Source organism: Diplotaxodon limnothrissa, linkage group LG12 (assembly GCF_057381915.1).
Source record: "Diplotaxodon limnothrissa isolate DT_005_m linkage group LG12, D_limnothrissa_male_GT1.1, whole genome shotgun sequence".
NCBI lineage: Eukaryota > Metazoa > Chordata > Actinopteri > Cichliformes > Cichlidae > Diplotaxodon > Diplotaxodon limnothrissa.
In genome coordinates this window covers 22,108,777-22,133,246 of record NC_140607.1, presented here as the reverse complement: position 1 = coordinate 22,133,246, position 24,470 = coordinate 22,108,777, and the positions used below count along the sequence as shown (strand labels likewise).

The 24,470-nt window shown below is 39.2% G+C and overlaps 4 protein-coding genes across 5 annotated transcripts; 2 read left to right on the top strand and 2 right to left on the bottom strand.

Moving 5' to 3' along the window:
- The first annotated feature begins 4,409 nt into the window (after positions 1-4,409).
- LOC146621316 (Rieske domain-containing protein-like) lies at positions 4,410-6,881 on the top strand. Its single transcript, XM_085368325.1, has 4 exons — positions 4,410-4,543; positions 6,021-6,242; positions 6,348-6,382; positions 6,533-6,881. The coding sequence occupies exons 2-4, from the start codon at positions 6,047-6,049 to the stop codon at positions 6,821-6,823; spliced, it is 522 nt and encodes a 173-aa protein (XP_085224451.1). The 5' UTR covers positions 4,410-4,543; positions 6,021-6,046; the 3' UTR covers positions 6,824-6,881.
- A 1,204-nt stretch (positions 6,882-8,085) lies between these two features.
- Positions 8,086-13,442, top strand: gtf2h3 (general transcription factor IIH, polypeptide 3). The gene is made up of 13 exons (XM_085368323.1): positions 8,086-8,290; positions 8,382-8,461; positions 8,560-8,666; positions 9,047-9,189; positions 9,280-9,342; positions 9,786-9,815; positions 9,915-9,943; positions 10,037-10,111; positions 10,785-10,838; positions 11,030-11,098; positions 11,192-11,327; positions 11,411-11,447; positions 13,298-13,442. Exons 1-13 carry the CDS (start codon positions 8,281-8,283, stop codon positions 13,365-13,367), a joined length of 903 nt encoding a protein of 300 aa, XP_085224449.1. The 5' UTR covers positions 8,086-8,280; the 3' UTR covers positions 13,368-13,442.
- On the bottom strand, positions 13,376-18,007 carry psmd9 (proteasome 26S subunit, non-ATPase 9). The gene is made up of 6 exons (XM_085368324.1): positions 17,862-18,007; positions 17,670-17,769; positions 15,262-15,455; positions 15,055-15,156; positions 14,717-14,805; positions 13,376-14,080 (listed from the first exon to the last, which is right to left on the bottom strand). The coding sequence occupies exons 1-6, from the start codon at positions 17,985-17,987 to the stop codon at positions 14,053-14,055; spliced, it is 639 nt and encodes a 212-aa protein (XP_085224450.1). The 5' UTR covers positions 17,988-18,007; the 3' UTR covers positions 13,376-14,052.
- A 1,217-nt stretch (positions 18,008-19,224) lies between these two features.
- LOC146621313 (rab5 GDP/GTP exchange factor-like) lies at positions 19,225-24,287 on the bottom strand. Of its 2 annotated transcripts, none has more exons than XM_085368322.1 (9): positions 24,052-24,287; positions 22,659-22,835; positions 22,332-22,459; positions 21,492-21,643; positions 21,341-21,410; positions 21,123-21,258; positions 20,896-20,990; positions 20,338-20,594; positions 19,225-20,242 (listed from the first exon to the last, which is right to left on the bottom strand). In XM_085368322.1, the coding sequence occupies exons 2-9, from the start codon at positions 22,814-22,816 to the stop codon at positions 19,856-19,858; spliced, it is 1,383 nt and encodes a 460-aa protein (XP_085224448.1). In that variant the 5' UTR covers positions 22,817-22,835; positions 24,052-24,287; the 3' UTR covers positions 19,225-19,855. The 2 variants fall into 2 exon arrangements, with proteins under 2 accessions (XP_085224448.1, XP_085224447.1); XM_085368321.1 differs by having other exon boundaries at positions 22,659-22,832.
- Positions 24,288-24,470: the final 183 nt, after the last annotated feature.

Below are 24,470 nucleotides of genomic sequence, written 5' to 3'. Positions count from 1 at the left end.
TTCCTTCTCTTCCTCTTCTTTCCCTTTTTCCTTTACTTCGCTCCACCTGCCCTGGAAGTGGCAGAGACATCCCTCAGTATTTTCGTCTTACAGCCAATAGCCGGTCATTGTGTCATTACTACCACACTGCTCTGTTGTTGGTAAGCAAAGCAGAGGATACTGGTAGCAGGTCGAAATCTGACACTAGGCCAGCAAGGAGAAAGGGGAGTGTGCTGCAGTCGTCACACATTTCTGTACAGTAGCAAATACGATAAATATAGCAAACACATGTAAACAGCTGCTGGCTTCTACACAGGACTGACCAGTTGCTGCAACAGCTCTGCAGTAAGGCATGAGAGACAGCCTCTTCTCCTTCATACATAAGCCACAGTCACTTTGGTGAGTCCATACTGGGATTTCATGCCCTGCCTTAGTAACTGCAAAACTTCAAATTGTGCTATATAACTTACTGAATGGGGTTTCATGTATATTCATGTCTGCAGAGCATAAAGTAAATGCTGAGGAAATCCCAATTCCTATCACCTGAAATGTGACTGATCTGCCATTGGGCAGATCTGTCACTGTGTATCTGTGTGTCACTGTCATCTGTACTGTCACTGTGAAAACATCCAGTGCTTCTGGACTGATCACGTGTCATTGTTTTACAGCTGTTAAGGGTTTTCCCCCCGTTTTACTCTCTTTCTCTTTTGCCGTGACTTTCTTTTTCCCACAGGTTGAGGTGGGCATGTACCACTCCCTAGCAGAGCCACCTGGTTTTCTGCTCTTCAGCCAGTGCACTAATTTCTAATCTAATCATTACTTATCAGCACTTAAGAACAAACTCGAGCTACTGTTCTCTGCCAGATTGTTATCTATGGTTGTGGTAATAAGGCTTTTTGATGTTTTCTGAGTACGTTGCCTGCGCTAAAGTCACCTGTTTCTCTAAGTAGATCCGTTTGTCAGCTGAAGAGCTCTCTCCCTGTGGATAGTAGTTACCTGATATTCTGAGCTGGTCTGTTCCTGCAAAAAGAAACTGTGGACTTACTCACCGAAATACTAAACTGCCTGCCTGTTTGCCTGGATTCAAGTAAGAATCCAGTTAAGTTCAAATATCAAACACCTCAGTCTTTATCAACAAAATGAATGAACGTGAAGCCTGCACGCAGTGTCTGTTTTGGGTCACAGCTGGTCATGACAGCATGGATGGGACCAGTGCTGGAAAGTAAGTAGAGCTACTCAAGTTCTAGACTGAAGCACTTATGCTATGTTGCTTTCTATTACCACTGTATTGGAGGCACTTATTGCTCTTTGTACTGCTTCAGCTTCAGCTAGTATTTATTTTGCAGTCATAGGTTATTATTATAATAAAAATTTAAACCTAAAAATAAATCGGTATACCATTATACATTACACTAAATAGAAATTACTTAAACAAATCAGAGACAGAAGATTTGTTCATATTCATCATCTGTCCTCTGAAACACTGCGAGCAAGTCAGGAACCTTGGAATCATTTTGGACAGTAATCTTACTTTTGGCAATCATATTAATAATGTCACTAAACAGCTTTCTACCTATTAAAATTTTGTGTAATTTAAGCATTTTCTAATTTTTAATATATTTTATTTGAAACTGAATCTGAGAAAAATGTGTCATGCATTAATATAAACCAGGTTATTCTATGGTAATGTTCTATTTGAAGGATTATCCCAGTCGGATGACTTCAACTAATTCAGAATGCAGAAGCGAGAGTCCTTACGTATAACATACGTAAGGACTCTCTAAACTGTCCTTACGTATTACATATGTAAGGACAGTTTAACACAGAATTGCCTTTAAAATATTTTTATTAGTCAAGCTCTCAGTGGTTCGGGTCTATTATCCAGAACTGAATCTAAATCTGTTGAGGAAACTTTCAATTCTGTGGAACAACCTGCCTGCTGACCTGAAGTCAATTACAACTGTGTATAGATTCAGAAACAAACTTGGAAATTTTTAAATCCCATGGTTCTCTACATAACAAAACAGACATTGACATTACATATTAATTATGTAATTATGATTCTAGTTATAGCTGGTAGATATCATCTTTTACAATTTTCCTGGACTCCCCTGTCTGGTTGTTACTGCCTGTGCCACCACGGTTTAAAAATCCTGGATTCGCCCCTGAATGGATCCCACTTACATGCTTGTGCTTGGTTTAGTTTAAGAAGTGATTATGCTAATTTTGACACAAATAAGTTTTCTTTTTCTAAAATGCGAAAATCACTACAAAGCTTACCAGATCAAGTCCAGACCACGCAAAGAGCAACAGATAGCCGCAAACGCAGAGCCAACTGAATAGATAATTTGATTTTTCACAAAGTTGCTAGCTTCAGCAGGACCACTATTTCCGTACACAGAGAGGGTCTCCATGACGACGGAAACGGTTGAGGAAGAAGAGCGCTTTGTTTTCCCGCTGCTCGTCCTCACGGAAAAGAGGAAATGTTAATGTTAACATATTTCCGAAGGACAGCCGGTCGGTTCAGCATGACAGAGGGATGATAATCCTTAGGACGGCTTAATGCCCACCAACAAACCCACTAAGACAGAAAGCCTTCTTACAGGCATTACAGCATACTGAGAGATGGCAGTACTACGAGCTACAGTATATTTTCTGCGTTTATATAATATAGAGTTTTCAAACTGTTTTGTTTTTTTGTTTTTTTGTTGTTGTTTTCTTTGTTTTGTTTTTTTTTTGGGGGGGGGGGCTTGTTTTACTCAGTCTAGATAAATCTTGTATACATATATCCTCAAAGACAATGACACAAATATATCTGCCGCACAGTTCCGGGGGATGCAGTCCAGGGATCAGAGCGTCCAATTCAGCCCACTGGATAGCTGTTCGAGGACAATGACTGTATAAATTATTTATTATATGCTCATTGGTCAGATTACAATGAGGTCTATAAGTAATAAAAATGTGCGGCTAATGCAGGCCAGTGTTGCTACAGAGAAGTAAAAATGAATGGAAAGTAAACATTTTAAAGCATAAATGCATAAAATCCTGTTGCACTTACAGTGAGTCAGGATACAAGTTTTTATCCTGAAATATCCTTATTTCTTCATCCAATATGATCTGTCATGTGTCATCGATGCATTTAATGACAATGAATGTAAAGACTTACATGTATTAAAATTGGATTTATTTTGCATGGTTCTCTCAAGGTTATTATTCTTTGCTAGTTTATACATTATAGTTTTTCTAGCATAGTCCAGTTTAGATCAAAATGGGATATATGTGGCCCATTAACTTAAATGAGTTTGACACCCGTATAGGCAGACAAAATGTTTACACTCTGATACACTCCAATACGATTGTAAGCGTCTTCATGGTTGCTTTTAGAGATAATTGCAAGTAGAAAGATAGTGGTTTAAAGTTGCACTGTCTATAAATTAAATATACAGGTCAGTGCAAAACCCGTGATGCAATCCTCATTTCGTTATATTTAGCAAAGAATATGTAAAAAAAAAGAAAAAAGCTCTTTGGGAATCACCTTGCTGGTATCTTACCTTTGGCATTTATTTTTATTTATTTATTTTGTATATTAAACTAAAGAAATGGGAAAGTTTATATGCTTTCCAACAAGCTGCTAGTAACAAAGTGCCTAAACATACAGTTTAACATAGGTTCATTGTTAAGTTGTCTGTGTAGAGAAAACACTTTCGTTAGATGCATTTATGAGTGATTTATAAGTCAGTGTTAAGTAGATTAACAAACAAAATGAAATTCCTCTGAAAACGGTCCAGTGCAAAGACTGGACTGGAAATGAGTAAAAAAGGAGCAAATTTCCTTAAAAAAAAGAAAAGAAAAAAGAATCTCCTGAAGACCGGCCGAACGACTGCCTAAGAGCACTTAAAAATCACAATAAAGTCTGGCTCCTTGGAATCAAAATATAAAGAAATGCTCAAGACATACACAAATGGGTGATAATAGACTTCTTCATCTTGGTACTTGCTTTTTATTGTATTTGTCCTTATTAACATAATTATTGCTCCTTTTTGTGTGAAGCTTTTTTTTTCTCAATTCAATATGCACTTGTTGTGCTATTTCAGTGTGTGCAGACTGCACTGCTGTATCATTTTCCACATTTTTTTTAATTTTCTGTTATTCCCCTATTTTGTTTTGTCTACCTCGCATGAATAAAGAAAATATCTCACCACGCAAATATACACACTAATTACGCAACAGTGAACTACTTCGGACAGATTTGCCACGAAGTGAAATGTTCTCTGAAAGTTTTTTTTCTTTTTGCTTTTGTTGCATTCTGTATAGTTTCACCGGGGACGTATTTCGATGTAACACACAACATTGGCGCTTCCTGTTCAAACCTCAAACACTCGTAGATTTCTTGAAACTTCGACGTTTAGTTTACGTTTTGTAATTTCACACGTGTCCAGTTTTCTCAGGAGGCCTGTTTTAGAAAGATAACGTGCTGACACGTGATCGAAGCGCTCTTCAGCAGCAACGAAAGAGACCGAGCATGACAGCCGCTCATTGACTTCACGGTGAAATTACAGAAAAGGTAATTAAACGCTTTATGGAGTTGGCGTAGAGAAATAGAGCTGAATAGAATAGAATAGAACGCGTTACTCGTTATGTGTTTCATATGTGTAAATGTGAACCTTATTAGCTAGCATATTTCTGTGTGTTTTAGTCACACAACGCTGGTTTCCTCCGTCAGGTTTGATAGATGAAAACAGGTGACAGGAGAGTATCCCTGGACAAAATTCAGACTTTTTACATAATCTGTACAAAGCCAGTCAAAGTGACAGATTATCGCTTACGAAAGGATTTACAATGTTTGTTTGTTTTTAAGTTAGTATATGAACTTTGGAAAGGAAAACAGTTTCTTCTTCTTCTTCTTCTTCTTCTTATTATTATTATTATTATTATTATTATTATTATTATTATTATTATCATCATCATCATCTAGGTATATATAAAAAATATTTTTCAGTAAATGTGCAGGTTGGTGAAAAGAAGATGTCTAACTATAACTGTACAAAAAGAACATTAGGTTGTTTACAGTGTTCATCCAAGTGACTTCAGCAATGACATCAGTCTATATCTCAAATATACCAGAATAACCAAAAACTCTTCATGGCAGTTATATTGAAATTGTCTGTGGGCAACATGAAACCAGATTTACACTTATTATTTTGATTTGGGAGGAGGTGCTGGCCGTCGGATTGGGGTCTGGAATGCGGGGCCTCCCTGCTACTGCAGATAAGGAGGCGGTCTGCTTTCCTCCACCCCTGAGAGAAGGGTTACATCTCCTGGGTCTGTGTATGGTTTGCCCCTCTGGGGCAGGGGTACCCAGACCTGGGATATAGAGTATGTTTGGAGAGTGTGAATGTGTGTACAGTGTCTATTTGTGTCTGTCTCCACGTCAGGTGAGTGCTGAGTATTTGTTTGTGTATATGGGGGTGGGAATGCATGGTTGTGTCTGCATGCGCCTGTTCGTCTGTGTCTATATGTCAGCTTGGGTCTTAGACTCCACCTCTCTGGGAACATCTCAGGCTCTCCGAGGTATGGAGACTTATCTCCCCTCACCACACTCCCTGCCAGTGGCTGATGCCCTCAGACGTTGGTGTATTGGTGGTTCTTGGTGTCTGGGGCTGGGCGCTCATGTATGTACCGGCTCACTCCTGGTGGCCGATTGGCGGGGCCTGGTGCCTGTGGCTCAGCTGTGCCCCTTCCGGGGGTGGGGCCCTGAGGCCCGGTGGCCAGAGGACTTTTAACTGTATTTTCATAGGTTTTACAGCTTTTCCTTTGGATAATTCATACTACTCTGAAGAAAGTAGTAGGTAGACAATTAAGTGACTTTACTTGTATGAAGACATCCGAGGGGTTCTATGTGTAGTTATAAAAAGAGACAGACAAACACTGTTTTTTTGTGTGTTTTGTAACTGGAGTGTAATAAGCAATCCACATAAAATAAGAAATTAAAGTGATCTTTTTGTTCTTTTCATAAGCGTAATCTTTTTCATTTTATTCAGAATATCAGCTATAAGAAGAGATCAACATGTCCTCTGAGGACGAGATGTCTCAGACTTCTTCTGCCTCTTCCTCCTCCTCAAACTTGTCTACCTCCCACTTCATTGGAAAGAAGGAGGACATTGTCAAAGCTGGCCGTGTGACAAAGCTGGTGAACGGATGCAGAGATGTGCTGGTCGTGCATCACCAGGGGCAGCTTTATGCAATGGACGTGCACTGCTACCGTAAGTACTGCTTCTGCTGAGATAATCCATAGTACATTGCAGAGTATATGTTCTTCTACGGCTCGTCGTTGATGTCCATAATGCCACGTTTTTTTTCACGGACAGATTCAGGTGGTGCTTTACAGTATGGAGACATTGAGGTGAGTTTTCTGCTGTTTATTCTGATTACTGGTGTATATTAAGAAAATCAGTCACCTTTTGACTCGTTTACTGTAAACAGCTGTGCATAAGTCTGACACTCAACCTTTTCTGTAATATCTAAAAAATCTTTTGATCTGTGTTACCTTTAGGAGTTCAATGGACGGCTGTGCATCGTGTGTCCTTGGCACAAGTACAAGATCACCCTCGCAGAGGGGGAATCGCTTTACCAAGCTGTGGACGACCCTACAGCCAAACCGCTGAGGACTTACTGGCGCTCCAAGGGTGTCAAACAGCGGGTTCATAAGGTCACTGAGGTCAACGGGGATGTGTACGTGACGCTCAATGACTCCGGCGAAGCCATCAAGTCAGACGTCTACCAGACTGAGAAATACAGGCGCGCTTCACTCAAAGCCAAGCCGAAAGCCAAACCCAAGACATAACCTTTAATGCTTCAGGGACAATTTAAGGAGCTTTGCTCGTCTTCCATCTGACTCTCTGATCTTGTAATAATATAGAAAACATGGTGTTCTGCAGACGTGCATACAATCAGTAAATGTCTGGCATGGTGACTCCTCAGGAACATCTCTATTTTGAAGCTGATACAAACAGCTGACCAATACACAGTTTGTTTTTAGTTATATTTTCTAAATTACTGTTATTTTTAAACAAAAATAATCATTGTGTTTCATTATAACTTTATATGTGAATTTTTATAATTGTTGTTATTATTATAAGATAAGATAAGATAAGATAGAACTTTATTAATCCCTCGGGTGGGTTCCTCTGGGAAATTCGACTTCCAAAAAAAGCACAGCAACGACCAAAGTTACAGTTACAGAACTGTTATATATATATATATACACACACACACACACACACACACACACACACACACACACATATATAAATACAGAGACAAATATAAATAAAATATACAAAGGGGATAAATAGAATAAATAGGATTTTTTTATGTTTTTATGTTTTTATTGTATTTATTTTTTTCTTGTTATTAAACTACCTTAATGGGGATCAATTTTTCCAGAAAAAATGGGACAGTGTGCAAAAAAAGCAGAATGTAATGATTTTGAAAATCATTGAAACATTAACTATTTAACTCAAAGTATGATGAAAAATAAAACATGCATCGTCTAATCTTATCTGTTATGCAATAAATAACACAATTTTAAAATGATTCAAGACTGTAACTGCTTATATTGTGAAATCTACAGCAGCAGCTTCTCAGGTAATCAGTTAGTTCAATTAAACTGATAACCCCCTGTCGTGATACTGCTGAATTTTATATATATAATATATAATTTTCTGTAAAAGATTTAAAAACTTAATGTGTTGTTTTTTTCTAGCACATGAACAGGATGATGATCTGAAGCTTGCAAAGAAATATTAGAATTAATTTATAGATGGAATTTCCATCCATAAATGTATTTTACAGACCGCCCTGCCTCCCGCCCTATGGCAGCTGGGAAGGGTTCAAGGGGGCCTCTAAATTGGATGAGCAGAAGATAAGGGATAGATGGAGAGATTTAAGAACGAAAAAAGGGTTGGTTTATATGACCATGAATGTAGAGAATGTATAGACCTAAGAATTTACGCTACAGCAAATGGGCGCTAGGTGGCAGCAGTGTGCCGGGCGTCTGTAGTCTGCTATGAAAAACCACAGAAGAAGAAAGAAATCTTTTCCTGGAGACGCCAGCGGTGTAAGTGATGAGAAATAATGTGCGTATCCCTGCATATAATTGTTTTTCCTAAACTATCTGGACTTTAATACGCTCCTAGCTGTCTGCAGATTGTTTGAAGTTTACGATAAAGTATGAGCACTAAAAGAAGATAGAGCAGCAGAATAGAAGCCATCTCTTTTTCAAGACAATAATCCGCCGTGATGGCATCAGGTATGTAGCCTGGCTCATAATGAGTCTTTGCAGTATTTGTTTTGTACACTCAGGTGCTTTTTGATGAATCTCTTTCAAAAATGTTGCCTAGAGGACGAAATCAACCTCCTGGTGATCGTCGTGGATGTAAACCCCATATGGTGGGGGCAGCAGGCTCAGCGGGATCCACAGGTATTAGCTGTGATGTCTGTGGTTACTCTGACTCATTAAAGTTTTTCTGAATGTCTCTGATGCCAAACAACGCTCCATGTACCCCTGTGTCCGCCCAGTTCACCCTGTCCAAGTGTATGGATGCAGTCATGGTGATGGGCAACGCTCACATGGCCATGGCTAGGACAAACAAGCTGGCTGTCATTGCTAGCCACTGCCAGGGCAGGTAATTTCATACCATAGTTTCACTGGGTTTTACTGCACAGAGGAATTTCTGAGGTCCACACACAGGCTTGTAAACCATATTAGAGGAGAATCACCATCATGTGGAAAAGTATATTATCTGTCAGTTCTTGGACTTAAATATTAGGACATAAAAAACAGCAGTCGTCTTAAAATCAAGGAAATACAATATCAGATGAACAAAAACTGTTCATCTGTTTGCAGTGCAAACAGATTATCAGTTTAGCTGGTGGGTGTGGAATCCAATATGCTGGTCTGAGTATTTCTTCCACTAGTTTCAGTTTCCAGGAATAAAGTATTGTCTGTTTAATGTTTTGCTGCTGTCGCTGCTCATACGCGCTTTTCTCCCACTCACTTTTTCAGTCACTTCCTGTATCCCAGTAAGAGCTGGAGTGGAGAAGACGGTGGTGGCAATGATGTATCCTCAAGCGGAGATGGAAAATATGAACTCCTGTCTGCTGCCAATAACCTTATTGTCGAAGAGATCAGGAACATAATGTCAAAAAGTAAGCGTGTATTTACGAGGATAAACTCTTAGGTATTTAAAGATGTTGTACAATGCTCCCTAAAATTCAGTGTATCTCACATGATTTCAGTTGAAGTGACGGGAAATTCAACAGATACTTTGTTGGCCGGATCCCTCGCCAAAGCTCTCTGCTGTATCCTTTTCGTGCAGACTGTTTTATCATTTATGACATACTGTGCAATAATAAACAGTGCATTCAGTGCACGACTCCACAGAATCAGCCAGGAAGTGTAAGACAGGTGCTGGAAACTGTAAGCAGATATTTATATTTATAGCTTTTTTACAAAATTACTGTAATTAATGTCAAATGGGCCTACATATATGTAGGTAGTGCAGGAAAAATATTGTTAATCTTGACTTTAGAGGACATTTAGTGTCTATTTTGAAGAGAAATAGAATGCTATCACTTATTTAATCTTTCTTTTTTGCAATTTTAATTTATATGCCATCGTCGCCCAGAGAATTTGTTTGTGTTGCAGAACGTATGTGATGTTTTGCTCTAAAGTTAAATATCTATAGATTATTTATTTTCCACCAATATTATTTACTTTTTCACCTTAATCCTTTAATATATAGATATTCACCGGCTCACGAAAGAGCTGGAAGGTGATTTAATCTTTATACATGCTTAATGCCAGTTATTGAATGAAGTTTTCCATTTACCCTGCTTTAATGTGTATATATATTTTCTCTCTCTTTTTTTAGTTGGACAAGAGATTAAATCAAGAATACTGGTAATGCCCAAATGTTCAAATATTATGAATGCTTTTGTTTAGTTTTTTTCCCCACCTGACTTTGACCCCTCTTTGATGCTTTGCACTGTATAGGTGGTAAAAGCAGCTGAGGACTGCGCTCTCCAGTACATGAACTTCATGAATGTGATTTTTGCTGCTCAGAAGCAGGTAGAATATTAATAGATCATTGTCCTGTATTAACACTTAATTACCCTTTACTTACTACAGCAACTGCTGTAGATGAAAAGTTGGACCTAAAGATGCTTATAATGAAATGCTGTGTTGAAATAAAATAGTTTAAAACTCCCAGAAATAAGTAAAGCTGTTGACACTATATATAAAAACATCTGCTATCACTTAACATCCAAGTCATTTTCATGCTGTTTTTAAGAAATATCAACCACTAATCCTTCTTTATTACACATAGAAGCCAAAATTTACAAAATAGAGTTAAATGTTTTATTCATTATGACCCAAACTAACCAGCTGAGTCCATAAATTCAACAAGACCGTCTTTACAGAGGTAAAGCTTGAGGAGCCGTTTTCCCATTGACTTCTATAAGAATGGAAGTGTTTTTGCAGCCAGAGCAGTCGCCACCTGGTGGCCATTAGAAAGAATCCAGGTTTAAGGCACTTGACTTTTCAAACCTGGGAGCCTTCTTCACCTATTATACTATTTATGATATCAACTGAAGTTAAACTAAGCCCAGGTTGTACTTGTCCTGTAATACCAGTTTGTAATATAAAATGGTTCAGTGAGTCAGCGTAATCTTTATTTAGGTAGAAATAGAAAGGTAAAAATGAAACGCTAAATTTAAAAACGTTTTTGTGTTTTAAACAGAACATCCTGATAGATGCCTGTGTGTTGGATTCAGACTCTGGTCTCCTTCAGCAGGTAAATTCTTATAGCTCTGTAAGGACAATCACCACTTTGCAGTTTTCCAAGTATTTAAGAAAAGTACTTTGTCTTAACACAAATATTTTTCAGTGTATTAACATCTTTAGTGCGAGGTAGTGTGGTGATTATCATGTGATGTGATGTGTGCCCTCTACCATGCTATCGTAACCGTTATATACTCATTTCAGGCTTGTGATATAACTGGAGGATTGTACATGAAGATACCACAGAAAGTCGCCCTTGCACAGTATCTGTTGGTGAGAGTGCAGTACAGTTTCACACGCATTAAGAAGAATGGGGTTGGTTTCATTTGCATCTAACGACAGCTGTTTTTGTTGTCTTCTGAGCAGTGGGTGTTCCTGCCTGACTCTGAGCAGCGGTCACAGCTGGTGCTGCCGCCGCCTGCACACGTGGACTATCGAGCTGCGTGTTTCTGCCACCGTAACCTCATTGAAATCGGTTATGTGTGCTCAGTTTGTCTGTCCAGTGAGTTTGAATTGCTTAAGTCTTTATTACTGGAAAGAGCTGCAGTATGTTTTTTTTAATCAGTCTGTTTCTTTTGTTTTTAGTATTCTGCAACTTCAGCCCCATTTGTACGACATGCGAGTAAGTGTCAGTGTTTGTGGAGTAGTGCTAATACATCTACATGTGTACATTCTGTACACTTATTTCCATATTAGGGCTGCCACAAGCGATTATTTTGATAGTTGACTAGTCACCGATTATTTTTGCGATTAGTCGACTAATCAGATCACGCGTCCATTGGACGTACAAAGTACAGCTTATTGCACCAGCAGCATCTGCTCTTATTTAACTATCATTAGCTATCATTGGAGTTTATTAAACGCAGCCGTCTGCTCCTTGCTATCTAAAATATAACAGGACACCTTAGTATATTCTCCAGCATCTCGCTCTTCTGATAATCAGTTGTCTGCTTGACGTTTATTCAGCTGTGTAAAAACTATAACTTTAATCTCAGCCAAACCGATTTACTCAGGAACAAATAAAATACTGAAAAAGGCCAAATAATAACATTTGTAAGTGATCTAATTGACTTGTATATCATGTTTAGCCTTAGTAGCGAAAGACAGCGGGGGGTTTGAAAACGATTGCTCTAGTGAGCCTTGAACCCCGGCTCGCTATCGAGCTGGTGGGTAACAGACGTCTCCGAAAACGTCGGAGCGCTTTTGAAAATATGTGGTGTCTTAATAAACTGTGCAGATATTTGAGGTTTACACAGCTACATCCTCGCCTGAAAAATGTTAAACGTTTATTTTGTGCCCCAGAAAGAATAATAAGAGTAATATTAAAACTAACTAGCTGCCGCCATTGTTGGAAACTGAGCAGGGCCGCGCTATGAATTCTGGGACACAGCTTCTTCTTCTTCGAGGTTTAACGGCAGCTGGCATCCTTCTTCATGCAGCGCTGCCATCTTCTGTCTCAGTCCGTTATTACACTCTTGAACCCTTCTACTTATTCCTGCGTCTTTTGGGATCTTACAAAGCTTCAAACGACGCGTCGACTATTAAATTGGTCGTCGACGATTTTGATAGTCGACTAATCGTGGCAACCCTATTCCATATGTCTTTGAACATTGGCTTTTTCAAAAATATTTTTTGCCTCTGTACAACAGCACAGTGGATTTGTATCAGGTCTGAAGTGCAGACTGTTTTAATTCAAGGGGTCCAAAAAATATTACATTAACTGTTCAGCAAATACAGCTCTGTTTATATACAGTCCACCATTATGACAAGGTGATGCCTGTTTCCCTGTTATTTCTTGACAAATTAAGGAGAACTTTCTTTGGATAGATGAAACCACGGTTAACTTGTCCAAGAATTATGGGAAGTGAAAAGTATGGAGGAGGAGTGAAACAGATCATGATCTGGAGCATACCATTTATCTGTTAAAAATATTGGAGGCAGTGTTATGGCATGGACATGTATGGCTCCCAGTGGAGGCAAGCCAATAGTGTTGATGCTGTGAATGCTGATAACCGTAGCAGGATGAACTGTGAAGCGTGCAGGTCTATACTCTCTGCTCAGCCAAATGCTGAGTTTCACAACGCAAATGGATAATGACCCAAAGCATACTGCAAAAGCAACCAAATAGGATATTCTTAAATGGCTGAATCACCTCAACTCGATACAATATGCTTTTAGCTACTAAAACCAGAGACCCACAAACAAGCCTGGGTGAAGGCCTAGCAGAGCATCTAACAAGAGCAAAAGGAGCATTTGATCCACTGACTGCAAAGGACCTTTATCCAACTATTGAAACTAACCTTATGTGATGTTGTTAGTTTGATCAGTTCATTTTAGGCACCTGAAAGTGAAGGGCTGTGTATAAAGAAGTCTATAATAATTAAACAGTGCAAAATTTTATTTAAACACCTTAAAGCTTAAAGTCTGAACTTCAACTTCCATTTAAATCATGTATTGTTTTTTTCTTTTTAGGACTGCCTTCAAAATCCAGCTACCACAGATAGTCAAGCCCAAAAAGAAGAAACTGAAACAACCAATGTGATGGGGGATTTTTTTGTGTTTGTTTTCTCATACTAATACAGTGAATTTAAATATACTTGTGAGGCAGTATAGCCTTATGGACATGTGGAGTAACACCGATTGTCTTCATGTTCACCGAGGCTGGTACTCATGTTTGTAAAAACATAATTCAGACATGACTGAAAATAAGTCTCGTTTTCTTCGTCTTGGGTAAAAATCACTCACCCAAAATTAAAACAGACACCGTTTTGTTATGATTTCATTCTTTTTACATTAAAAAGACACCGTAATAAACGTATGTTTTTGTTTCATTTTTACAATAATCGTAATAGTGCTATCTCCATCGTGATCTCAGAAAGGTTTGGGTGTTTTTTCTCCACAGAGTTCAAAATAAGCCTTTATTAACAGAGGACTGCAAATCACGCATGTGCTCACAGTCAGCTCATCATCACTTCAGATAAATAAGTGTCCAGCTGTGCTCCCAACAGGAAATCAAACACTGAACACCATAAAGCTGCTTTTTAAACACACAGAAATCTAATCAAGGTTCAGCTCCACACTCGGTAAACTCAGCATGACTTCTTGAACAGAGGTGCTTTATTTTCATACATCCTGTTCTGAAAACTGGAATAAGGGATATTGTTCCAAGTTCCCATAAAGTAGTGAAAAAGCCAGAGAGAGTTTTCAAACTTTAAGTGTTAGGGTGATCATCGCTGAACTGGAACGATGTTACATCTGAAAAATACAAAAATCAAGAATAACTTTTTACTTCTTATGGACATGATATGATGAATTTTAAGTATGTGTACTAAAAAGTGTTTTACTAGTGTCACTACATGGCAAATTGTAGAAATAATATGCCAAGAAACAATTTTTCAGCATTTTCTTGGCATTGAGGGCATCACTTGTTTTTGTTTCCAAATATCTATTAATCTCCAAACTCGTACAACTCAGGAGCTGCATCCTCTGAAGGTGTGCACTACATAGGACACAAAGCCCACACTGAGCTGCAACTGTGACAGCAGCAGAGGTAGAGTAGTATATTTTTGAGGGATATGAGGGTGAGAGAATAAACCACAGTATTTCAGATGATGCAAGAAAATTAATTATTCATTCATTCATTCATTCATTTTTAAATTTGAAAACTTCTCACAGCCCCGAGCAGGTGTTGGATTTTATATCCAGTAAAAATTTAGAATGGCGTTTTCCCAGATGATGTGATAGGACACAAACTTCGTTGGCAGCATAGAAATGGGAGAGACTTTGCTACAGTGCTGCAACACGGTCAGCCTTTAAAGGATGCATCCCCTGAGCTGGGGGAGAGCTTGAGTCTATATCAAACATGTCATTTTACCACAGTCGTGCACTCACCCCAGCAAACCTCTGCCTGACCACCGCTGTGGAGTCAGGCTCATCTGAACTTTCTGGCCAGCCCGGATCACCGAGACGTGCAATGGTTTCTGCAGAGGAATGTCAAATTACAGTTTGCAGACTCAAATAACAACAAGGGAGATGCTTTTAAGAAACAAAAACAAAAAATCAAAACATTGCATTCTCTCATTATGACAAAGTTAAATACAAATGAAATTATATGCAAAGTATGACTTCTTATGCATCACAAGCTTCATGCATCAACAAAAATAAACTGTAATGGAATATTAAGAAATGAAGTTTGATTAATTGCCCATTGAGTTTTCTGTGGTTCTTACCCCTTCACTGTGTTGCACCACAGAAGCAATATTCTGGAGGTTCTGAAAGTTCCCTGAGTTCACAGAACCAAACTCGATCAGCTGATCACCGACTCGGAGCCCCTTTTAAAAGAAACAATCACTAAAATTATAGGAGAACCCCCCCCAACAATGTTTTGCAGTACAAACTGAAAACAGCTGCTAGCTACAAAAGTTCACATCACTCACAGCTCCACAGGCAGGTGATCCCTCTGTCACAGCATCAAGCTGTGCAAAAGGTGGAGGCAGCGTAACCTGATGTTCCATCGCCTCCTCCTGGGCTTCTGCCTCATCCTGTTCCCGCTTGGCTTTCTCTCGAGCATGCAACTTGTGTAGGGCTTCTTCTATCTCCGCCATGATGGTCTTGTGATCGTTCTGTAAACCTGAGTATAGAATAAATATCTTAATAGGGTTAAAACCAATCTGAAATCAAAGAAATATAATAAATAATAAGTATACATTAAAACATTAAATAACATATTAAGTAAACAAAAATATATAATATACACCCAATAGCCACTTTGTTGAAGACATCTGTTCAACTGCTTGTCAATGCAAATACCTAATCAGCCAATAACATGGCAGCAGCTACACTAAATGTAGCAGGGAGGCTGGTCTGAGTCTTTTAGAATCTGCTGAGATTTTCTCAACCAACCATCTCTAGGGTTTACAGAGACTGGTCAGAAAAACAGAAAATGTCCAGTAAGTGGCAGTTCTCCGGGTGAAAATACTTTGCTGATGTCAGAGGTCAGATGAGAATGGCTTCGAGCTAATAGGAAGGCAACAGTAACTCAAATAACCACTCGTTTAAGCTATGCTGGAGTATCGCTGAACTCACAACATCTGGAACATTGAAACATATGAGCTACAGCAACAGAAGACCACACAAGGCGCTACACCTGTCAACTAAGAACAAGAAACTACAGCTACAATCGGGAGGGGCTCATCAAAATCAAACAACAGAAGATTGGAAAAATGTTTCCTGGTCTGATGAGTTTTTCATTTCTGCTGCAACAAAAGCACGAATCCACTGCATCAGCAGTTCAAGTAGATTATGGTGGTGTAATGGTGTTGGGGATATTTTCTTGGTCCACTCTGGGTCCTTAGTACTGAGTGAGCATCATTTAAACTTCCCACCCTACCAGAGTATTGTTGCTGAACATGTTCATCCCATTTTTAGCACCTTGTTGAATCTATGCATTGAAGCATTAATGCAGCTCTGAAGGCAAAGGTGGGTGCAGTCTGGTGTACACTCTGGCAAGTGTATTACATCTTAGAAAAATAAATGGCATTTAAAATGCTTACTACATGTATTTAAAACCAAATAGAATTATCTGTTGGTGTCATCTTTAAAATATTTTAGTGACCATTAACATGTACTTTTGTTTCATCATGCCTTGGGAACGTAGATAAGTTATCTGAAATACTACTTTAACTTTTAAAAACGCACCGCACACGTGGTGTGTGCGTAAATTATGAGATATCAGTTTGTGCTTTGATAGCATACATCAGTTTTTCTGCCACACAACATAAAGAGACATTATCTGCCACCAGAGATGGGCAGTAGCGCGTTACTTGTAACACGTTACTGTAATCCGATTACTTTTTTCAAGTAACGAGTAAAGGGATTACTATTGCAAAAAATGGTAATTAGATTACCGTTACTTTCCCGTAGGAACGCTGCGTTACTGCGTTACTAAAACCGTGGGTTTTTTGCAAGAATGTCTCATGACAGTGACGTAAGCAAGTGCGACGTTTGTGACAACAGCTGTATGCAGATCAACAGTGGATAATATATCGAGTACTGACCTTACTTTGAGTTTGATTCCATAAAAAGTGACAAAAACATTAGCGTCTGTTGTGCGTGGGAAGAAAACGTCTTTTTACAGCGAAAAAAACCCCTAAACCTCCAAGCAAGCACCGAGTGCGCAACGACGTAATGGGAAACTCACAGAGAAACTCGCGGATTCTTCCACTGACCGCCGCAGCACACCTGCACCAGGGTAAACCTCCGCCTACCCGACTCCTGCTTTACAGGTGAAAATAGAGCAAAAGGAGCGCTAGTCTTTGATTTTATTTATTTTCTGCTGTGTTTTACTTGCATCTATTTGAAAGAGTGAGTGTAAACACACACACAAAAAGAAAAAATTATGTGCTGGAATGTGCAGAAAATAGGTTTAAATATTAAACAAATTTCTTCCAGTCAGAGAATGTTGCATATAATTTAATTTTTGCTTGATGCATAAAGTTAAAAGATTAAAACTAATAAAACAAGTTTTAAAAAGGGACTTTTCCATTTGATTACATTTTGTATGATGGATTATGCAGAAAAAGTAGAATTGGGCTGAAAGATCTATCGCTTTATCACCTATTCAGGTTGTAAATCGTGTTTTTAAAAAGTAACTAAGTAATTAATTACTTTTGAAAATAAGTAATCAGTAAAGTAACGGGATTACTTTTGGGGAAGTAATCAGTAATTAGTTACTGATTACTTTTTTCAAGTAACTTGACCAACACTGTCTGCCACACAGTCAAACACGACATGCGTGTCTCCAGCTGTCAGGGAAACCACTGAAAGCAAACAAACTGCTGCTCACATGAAATGTTGTGCCTAGCCGTCCTAATCTGGTACAGATTAACATCTGCTCGTGGGTAACCCTCCGCATCCACCAAAGAGTCTTCAACTCCGACCCCCTGCTGTAAATAAAAGTAAACAAAGGCGATTAAAAAAACCTTACTGTGACTTAGCTTTGTGCTACGTTTTGCTAATAATATGGTCGCCGACTTACGTCTTGTAGGACATCGTAATACGCCTTTATCTGCTCTTCAATTTCATCTTTCTTCTTGATGAGGTTTTTAACATCATCCATTGTTATTTCGGAGTTTCCAGGAATGTTTTCATCTGTCATCTTCATGGCTGCTCCAACTAGTGCTTCCGGTGTAACGCCTGTTTCTTCTTCGCTTGTCTTTATTTGGCAGTAAAGCGCTCCGCTGCCCCTCAATGATTTGCTCGTTGTACGAAAACATTTTAGACGATCTTTAAACTGGTATTACTGCCAACAGCACAAATAATAATGAAATTACTGTTGGTCATTGTTATGGTGTCCAAAACAACTACAGCCGAAAAGCGCAGAATTCTTATGAAATAACTAATAATTTAAATGACACATATAGAATTTCTAAAAATACCTAAACTGGAACATTTAAACTTTGGCTCATATTTTTTATACTCCAGTGGAAAACACGTTCACCACTGGGTTCCATCAGTACAAAGACCAAATAAAAAACTTCCGACATCTCATACACAACAGTGATCAATGACTCTTCCTTTTGTGCATCTCTCAGCTCAGATGTTTTTGTCCTCTACCTGCTTCCATCTGAGAAGCAGAGCTGTAAGCTCTCGGGGCCCTCTTCTGTTGAACAAGCTCGTTTGGTTTGGGAGAGAAACACCCTCTCTATTTTTAAGATTAGGTTCAAAACTCTCCTTTTTGATATAGCTCATTGTTTATATGTTTATATGCGACTTTACTCTTAGTTATTATGCCGAGACTCTCTTCCACTCGACTGAAGATCTAGATTAGGCAACAATATTCACAAAAAAAAAAAAAAAAAAATTAGGTCAACTTATTGCCTGTGTATCCTGAATGACTAGGACCCCGCCCCCCTCCTGATGATGCAGTAATGCTGGTTGTAAATAACAATTTTGAAGTTGCAAGAGATTATCACTATTTTTGCCCTCACCAAAACTAAACAAAATATTAGTGCGAGGCTTTTTTGAGTACTTTATTTTTCCTGTATACCAATTTATTTATTTTCCAAAAGAGCTACCAACAGTTTTTTCTAATCATATAAGATGCAGACAGTTATTGCTACTAGAATCTCAGCATGAATTTGAAACCTTTCAGTTTTCCATTTATATGATAAAGTTTTGTTTTTTTAATAAAAAAAAAGTTAAAGCTTTTAATGGAAATTAGTAAAGGAGGACCAGGTTTGGACTATCAGTCATTGGACTGAGTCATTTCAACATCTGACACCTGTCTGACTTTCCAAAAAGCCAAGTTTCTAAAACTTCTCTGTTGGCAATATGGCAAATAATCATCGGCTTTAGTGAAGGAAAACACCCAAACACATTACATTCAATCATGTGTCACCTTTAATATATTAGATACATACAATCACAGATCTTTAGATGAAGCCCTTGGATTTTTTTCAGAAATCTTTCTAGAGCTGTAAACAACGTGCAGCTTGTGCATGCTAAAGATTTTTTGCACCCACGTGCTGAGAACAAATACACAGCTTTCACAAATACACCCCTGACTTTTAGTCAAGAACAGTCACACCAACTTGTCCTGTAGCCTACTTTGGAATTTCAGAGCAGCATACATAAAGGCACAATGGTATAAAACTATTCAAAATTATCATAGTGAATAAGTATTGTAAAGTGTTTGTTCTACATCTGTAAGTGCTGTGTACCCTGAGTGCTTAGATAGTACATATGAGATCTCTTATTGGAAAATGGAATGTGATTTATTGGCTCAATGCTTAAATTGGACAGATGGGCAAATAATTTGGACTAGTCATTAAAACCTCTGTGAACGTTGTGTTACTGCATGCATCAAGTTTCCTTCATCTTCAGCTGGCTTACAAATGCCCTACTCCTGCATTGGGAGCATGTGCAAATGTGGCACTGGAAAGTACGCTTCATTTGTCCTGCAGCCTACAAATGTTAGTGCTGACGATTAAATAAAGTCAAGTGCCAGATTAGCTCTATTAATAGAAATGCCTAACAGCCTGTTTCCCTCAAACCTCCGTCTTGATCCTCAAGCACCAGCACTGACTCCTCCTTATTATCCTGAGTGGACAACAAAACCTCCTTCTGAGCAGTTATCTCCTTCTGAGCCAGGACAAATTGGCTTCTGGTCTCGTCCAGCTGTGAATGAACTTCTTGCACCCACTTTTGTAGCTGCGCATTGAGAGCATCCATACCTTGGTCCAGCTTCTCCTGCCTGCCTTTGAGGTCTTCTAGCAGGTTCTGTGTGTCACTGATCACCTGCTGCCTCCTGTTTAATGCACAGGGAGTACGCTGACCCAGCATGTAGCCTTCAAACTCTTCTGGACTGAGGCTGAGTGCCGGCCCATCCAGCTTTTCAATGAAGGCCACAGCACAGGACTAAATAAAGAGATGCGGACACCCGTATGAGTTATTAACAGGTCTAACAACACCCTGTGGTGTATGATGGGTGAGGAACTTTTCAGTCAACTCACCAAATTTGTGAAATAGTAGCCGCTCTCTCCTGCCATCAGACTGTGAGGGAGCCCAAAACGAATCACGTATTGCATGTTGGAGTGGAGGCGAGGCGGATTGGCCTTCAGCACCACGTAAACCAGGCTTGACAAGAAGTCATCAGCATTAGCAGGCTCACTGTTTGAGCGGGAAAGGGCTTCGAAGACATGCTGGCTGCATTTGGAAACGCACGCGAGTTTGTCTTGAGGTGCTCGTTTGGCATCCATTTCGATTATGGCTGTGGGAAAAATAAAGGCTGGAACTCATTTCAAATGTTATGACATTGACAAAATATGCCTCCCTTTATCATTAAAGTAACAGTTTTTCATTTTGGGAAATGCACTTTTTCTTTTCTTATGTCAGGGAGTTAAATACGAGGCTGCAGTTGGCAAGCCTGGACCCGTACACAGGTAATATGTTACCAGCATTAAAGCTGCTCATGACATGAATCTTTTGATGCAATTTTTAGATAAGAAAGCAAACAAATGCATTTCCCACCATATCAAACTGCTCATTTAAGTATTGAGATTTTAAATCACCAGTTATAGCAGGCAGAAAGGGGTCGCCTGTGACAGAGACCTTTTCATCAGGAAAAGGTACGCCTAGCATCTGCGGCGTAACCCAGTTCAAAGAACTGCAAATAAGAGACATTAGTTATAAAAAACAAAAACACAAAACTTCTAATCCTGACTTTTAACTCAGGATTAGAAGTTTGGGTTTTTTTTTCCAAGATGGGTAAAACCAAAACAAAACACAGCTGATGTACCGGATCCTTCTCTGGAGAGCCAGGTCCTTCTGTTCATCATCACAGCTGTCATGGCAGAAAACCCATTTGTGCAGCCGTGTCATTATTAACTTCTCTACATGCTCCATTATCTGAGTGACCTGAGCTTCAGGAAAACCTGAAAACATAAACAGCGATTTAAAAGCCACTTTAAATACAAATATTGCATCATACACAGTTTGGAACAGATCTGTACTCACTGCTAAAATATTCAGCAAAAGACTGATAAAAATCCTGCACGAGGTCTGACTGCTTCTGCACCGGCAGATCCTGCAAAGATGACGTGAATCGATGATCAGGATGCCTCTAGCTCGTGACATAATTGTCGTGTTAGATGCTTAAACTGCTTACATGGTATGCCTCCATTGTGTTGAGAAAAGCTGTACAGCGGGACTGCAAGCGCTGGGAAGGAGGACTCCGAAGTATCTTTAGGAAACCAGTGAAGTCTCCAGGCTCAAGGTTTTCGTAGGCTTTTAACACATTTGCACGGCTTTCAGAAGACTCTGGAGGGACAAATAGTCAAAAGGTGAAGAGGCAGCAAAATCCAAACAGATAGCCAGATAATCTAATCCAGGGGTGAGGGAACTCTAGGCCTCAAGCGCCAGTGTCCTGCAGGTTTTAGATGTGTCCTTGATCCAACACAGCTATATAATATGGGTAAATTACATCCTTAACATGTCTTGAGGTTCTCCAGAGGCCTGGTAATACTATATATAGTATATAGGTATGTATAATTTGGATGTGTACAAAAGACCAAAACAGTATATATAGTGCATTCTGGTTCAGCAGAAGGTATGGTGGATGTTTATGTACAGTGATTATTAGTAAAGTCTGTTGCCTTATTCTCTGCATTTTGCTGGGGGGGTTTCTTACAGACAGCAAAAATACTGAGTGAAGGTTAAAACTTTTACCTTCATGGACTTAATGACAATGTTTAGAGGAAGAATTCTGGCTTTCTATTCAGAGGTGCTGGGTAGTATTAAGTTATTCTTCTTTTTGAGTATTTCAGAGAGACAGGATTGCAGAAAAAAGTAAAAAGGGCCACCTTGGTTGGTGTGACAGAGGAGGATGCTTGGACAAGGTGAAATGGAGGCAGCTGATCTGCTGTGGCAACCTCAAATGGGGCTAGCTGCTGTAACTGGCTGTTGACCTAATAATGACTTTAAGACAACCACAAAACTAAAGTTTTACCTTGAGGTTTTGGAGGCGATGGGCTGCCCCAGAACAGTCTTCTCACTGTGTTAATTCGACGACCTTTCTCAATGTTTTTCTTCTCCTCAAATTTGGAGAATGTGGGGAGCGTTCCATCACTGCGCGGTCTATGAGGAATGAAAGGATTAGACATCTCTGTCCCGAGCTGAGAGACAGAAAACAAATGGAAGGTCTCTCTATCTGCATTTAGACTGATGCGTTATACCCTCACATATCCAGATGTCATATTAAAGGGCAGTATTCTCACATACATTTTCAATATACTTTAACATAATGAGCAAACGTAACAGCGTGAATAAAGTTTACCTAATTTCTTCTCTCGGGGTTCCAGCGGCCCGTGCCCTCTCTCTCCAGCACTTGGAGCACAAACCCTGCCATGCTGGGTTTCCATAGTAACCACATGCGTTCTTACAGAGCAGCTCCTCCTGAGAAACTCTGATTCCTCTCTGTTTATCCATCCACATGTCTTTTATATGCTACCTGCTAGACATACAATTCAGCTTTAGAGCACAAAAAAAGTAAAGTTCCACTATACTTATCATCATAATTATTATACTTAACTACTCAATATTTGTCTTATAAAAAACGTCAGTAATTTTAAAGAAAGCTCAGTTGTGTGTTTGAAACTATAGCCTGGTTATGCGTACCATAGCCCAACACCCTGTGAAAATAAAAAAAACAAAAAACAAAAACTCAACCAAGTCTCATTTTATGATTCTGGATGACCACATAATGTCAGAATTGCAGTGACGCAAAGAACATTAAACTGAACAACTAAAACTGATAAATATAAGATTGGAAAAATGTCCAAATTCCATTTTGGCACAGGGTCAGAAAACATTAATGCATGGATCCATCTTGCCTTGTATCAATTGTTCAGGCTGGTGGTGCTGTGCAAACTTTGAACCTTAGTGCCGACTAAGCATTGCTTAAACACCACAGCATAACGGAGTATTGTTGCTCACCACTTCCATCCCTCTATGACCACAGTGTTCCTATCTTCTGATGGGACAGACAACACACCATTTCACAAAGCTCAAATCATCACAAACTGGTTTACTGAACACGACAATGCGTTCACTGTACTTGAGTGAGCTCCACAGTCACCAGATCTCAATCTAATAAAGCACCTTTGGGATGTGATGGAACGGGAGATTCACATCATAGATGTGCAGCAGACAAATCTGCAGCAACAGTGTGATGCTGTCATGTCAATATGGACAAAAATCTCTGCGTAATGCTTCCGGTTCAATGCTGAATCTATAGCGTGAAGCATTAAGGCCAATCTGATTGCAAAAGAGAATCCAAGCCGACACTAGCAAGCTCTACTTAAAGTGTCCAGTGAGTGAAAAATATCCTAAAATATCCTAGTATCCTAAGACGTCTTATACATGTCTATGGCGCTGAGAGTTAACTAACTTTTTCGGCAGTATCGAGTACTATTGCAAAAAGCTATAGCCTCGTGGTAACATTTTATTCAAAACTTTTCAATGAAGGCATAATGTCTAATCCCCGAGTGTATAAGAGTTGGGTGTTAGCCGTTAGCATCTCAAGCTGGAGCGGCTGACTGTCAGCTGAGGGGGATTGGCGACAAGAACCGCTGGCTAATGCTAATGCTAGTACCAACTAAAAGCGAGTGACCAGTCAATCATTAAATCAGTCACCAAAACCTCGTTTTAAACACAACCGTCAGTCTCACCTGTCAGCTGATAAAACCATTACCAGCCCCAGCTGTTATCTTATCAAAGCGCTCCTTTACTTTCTGGAGTCGTCACAGTCATAAACGCTTCATACTGATAACGAGAACCTTTCAGACCTCAGTTGAAGACATTTAGTAAGAAAAAACAAAAGGCTAAGAACAGGTAGCAAACATTAATAACGCCCAGTGGCACGAAACAGAACCAGAAAGTCCGCCGCTTCTAAAGCCGTGCAACCGGAAAAACCATCCAGAAGGAAACCGTGAAAGTACAGGTATTTGGACACCGTGTCGACCCTTCAAAGTAAAAGCTTTATATATACCGAGCATCTGTAGATTTCAAAATAAAACATATTTTTGGTTAATGCGATCTCGTATTATTATAGTTAATAACCACATAATCTTGTCTATCGTGGCTTTTA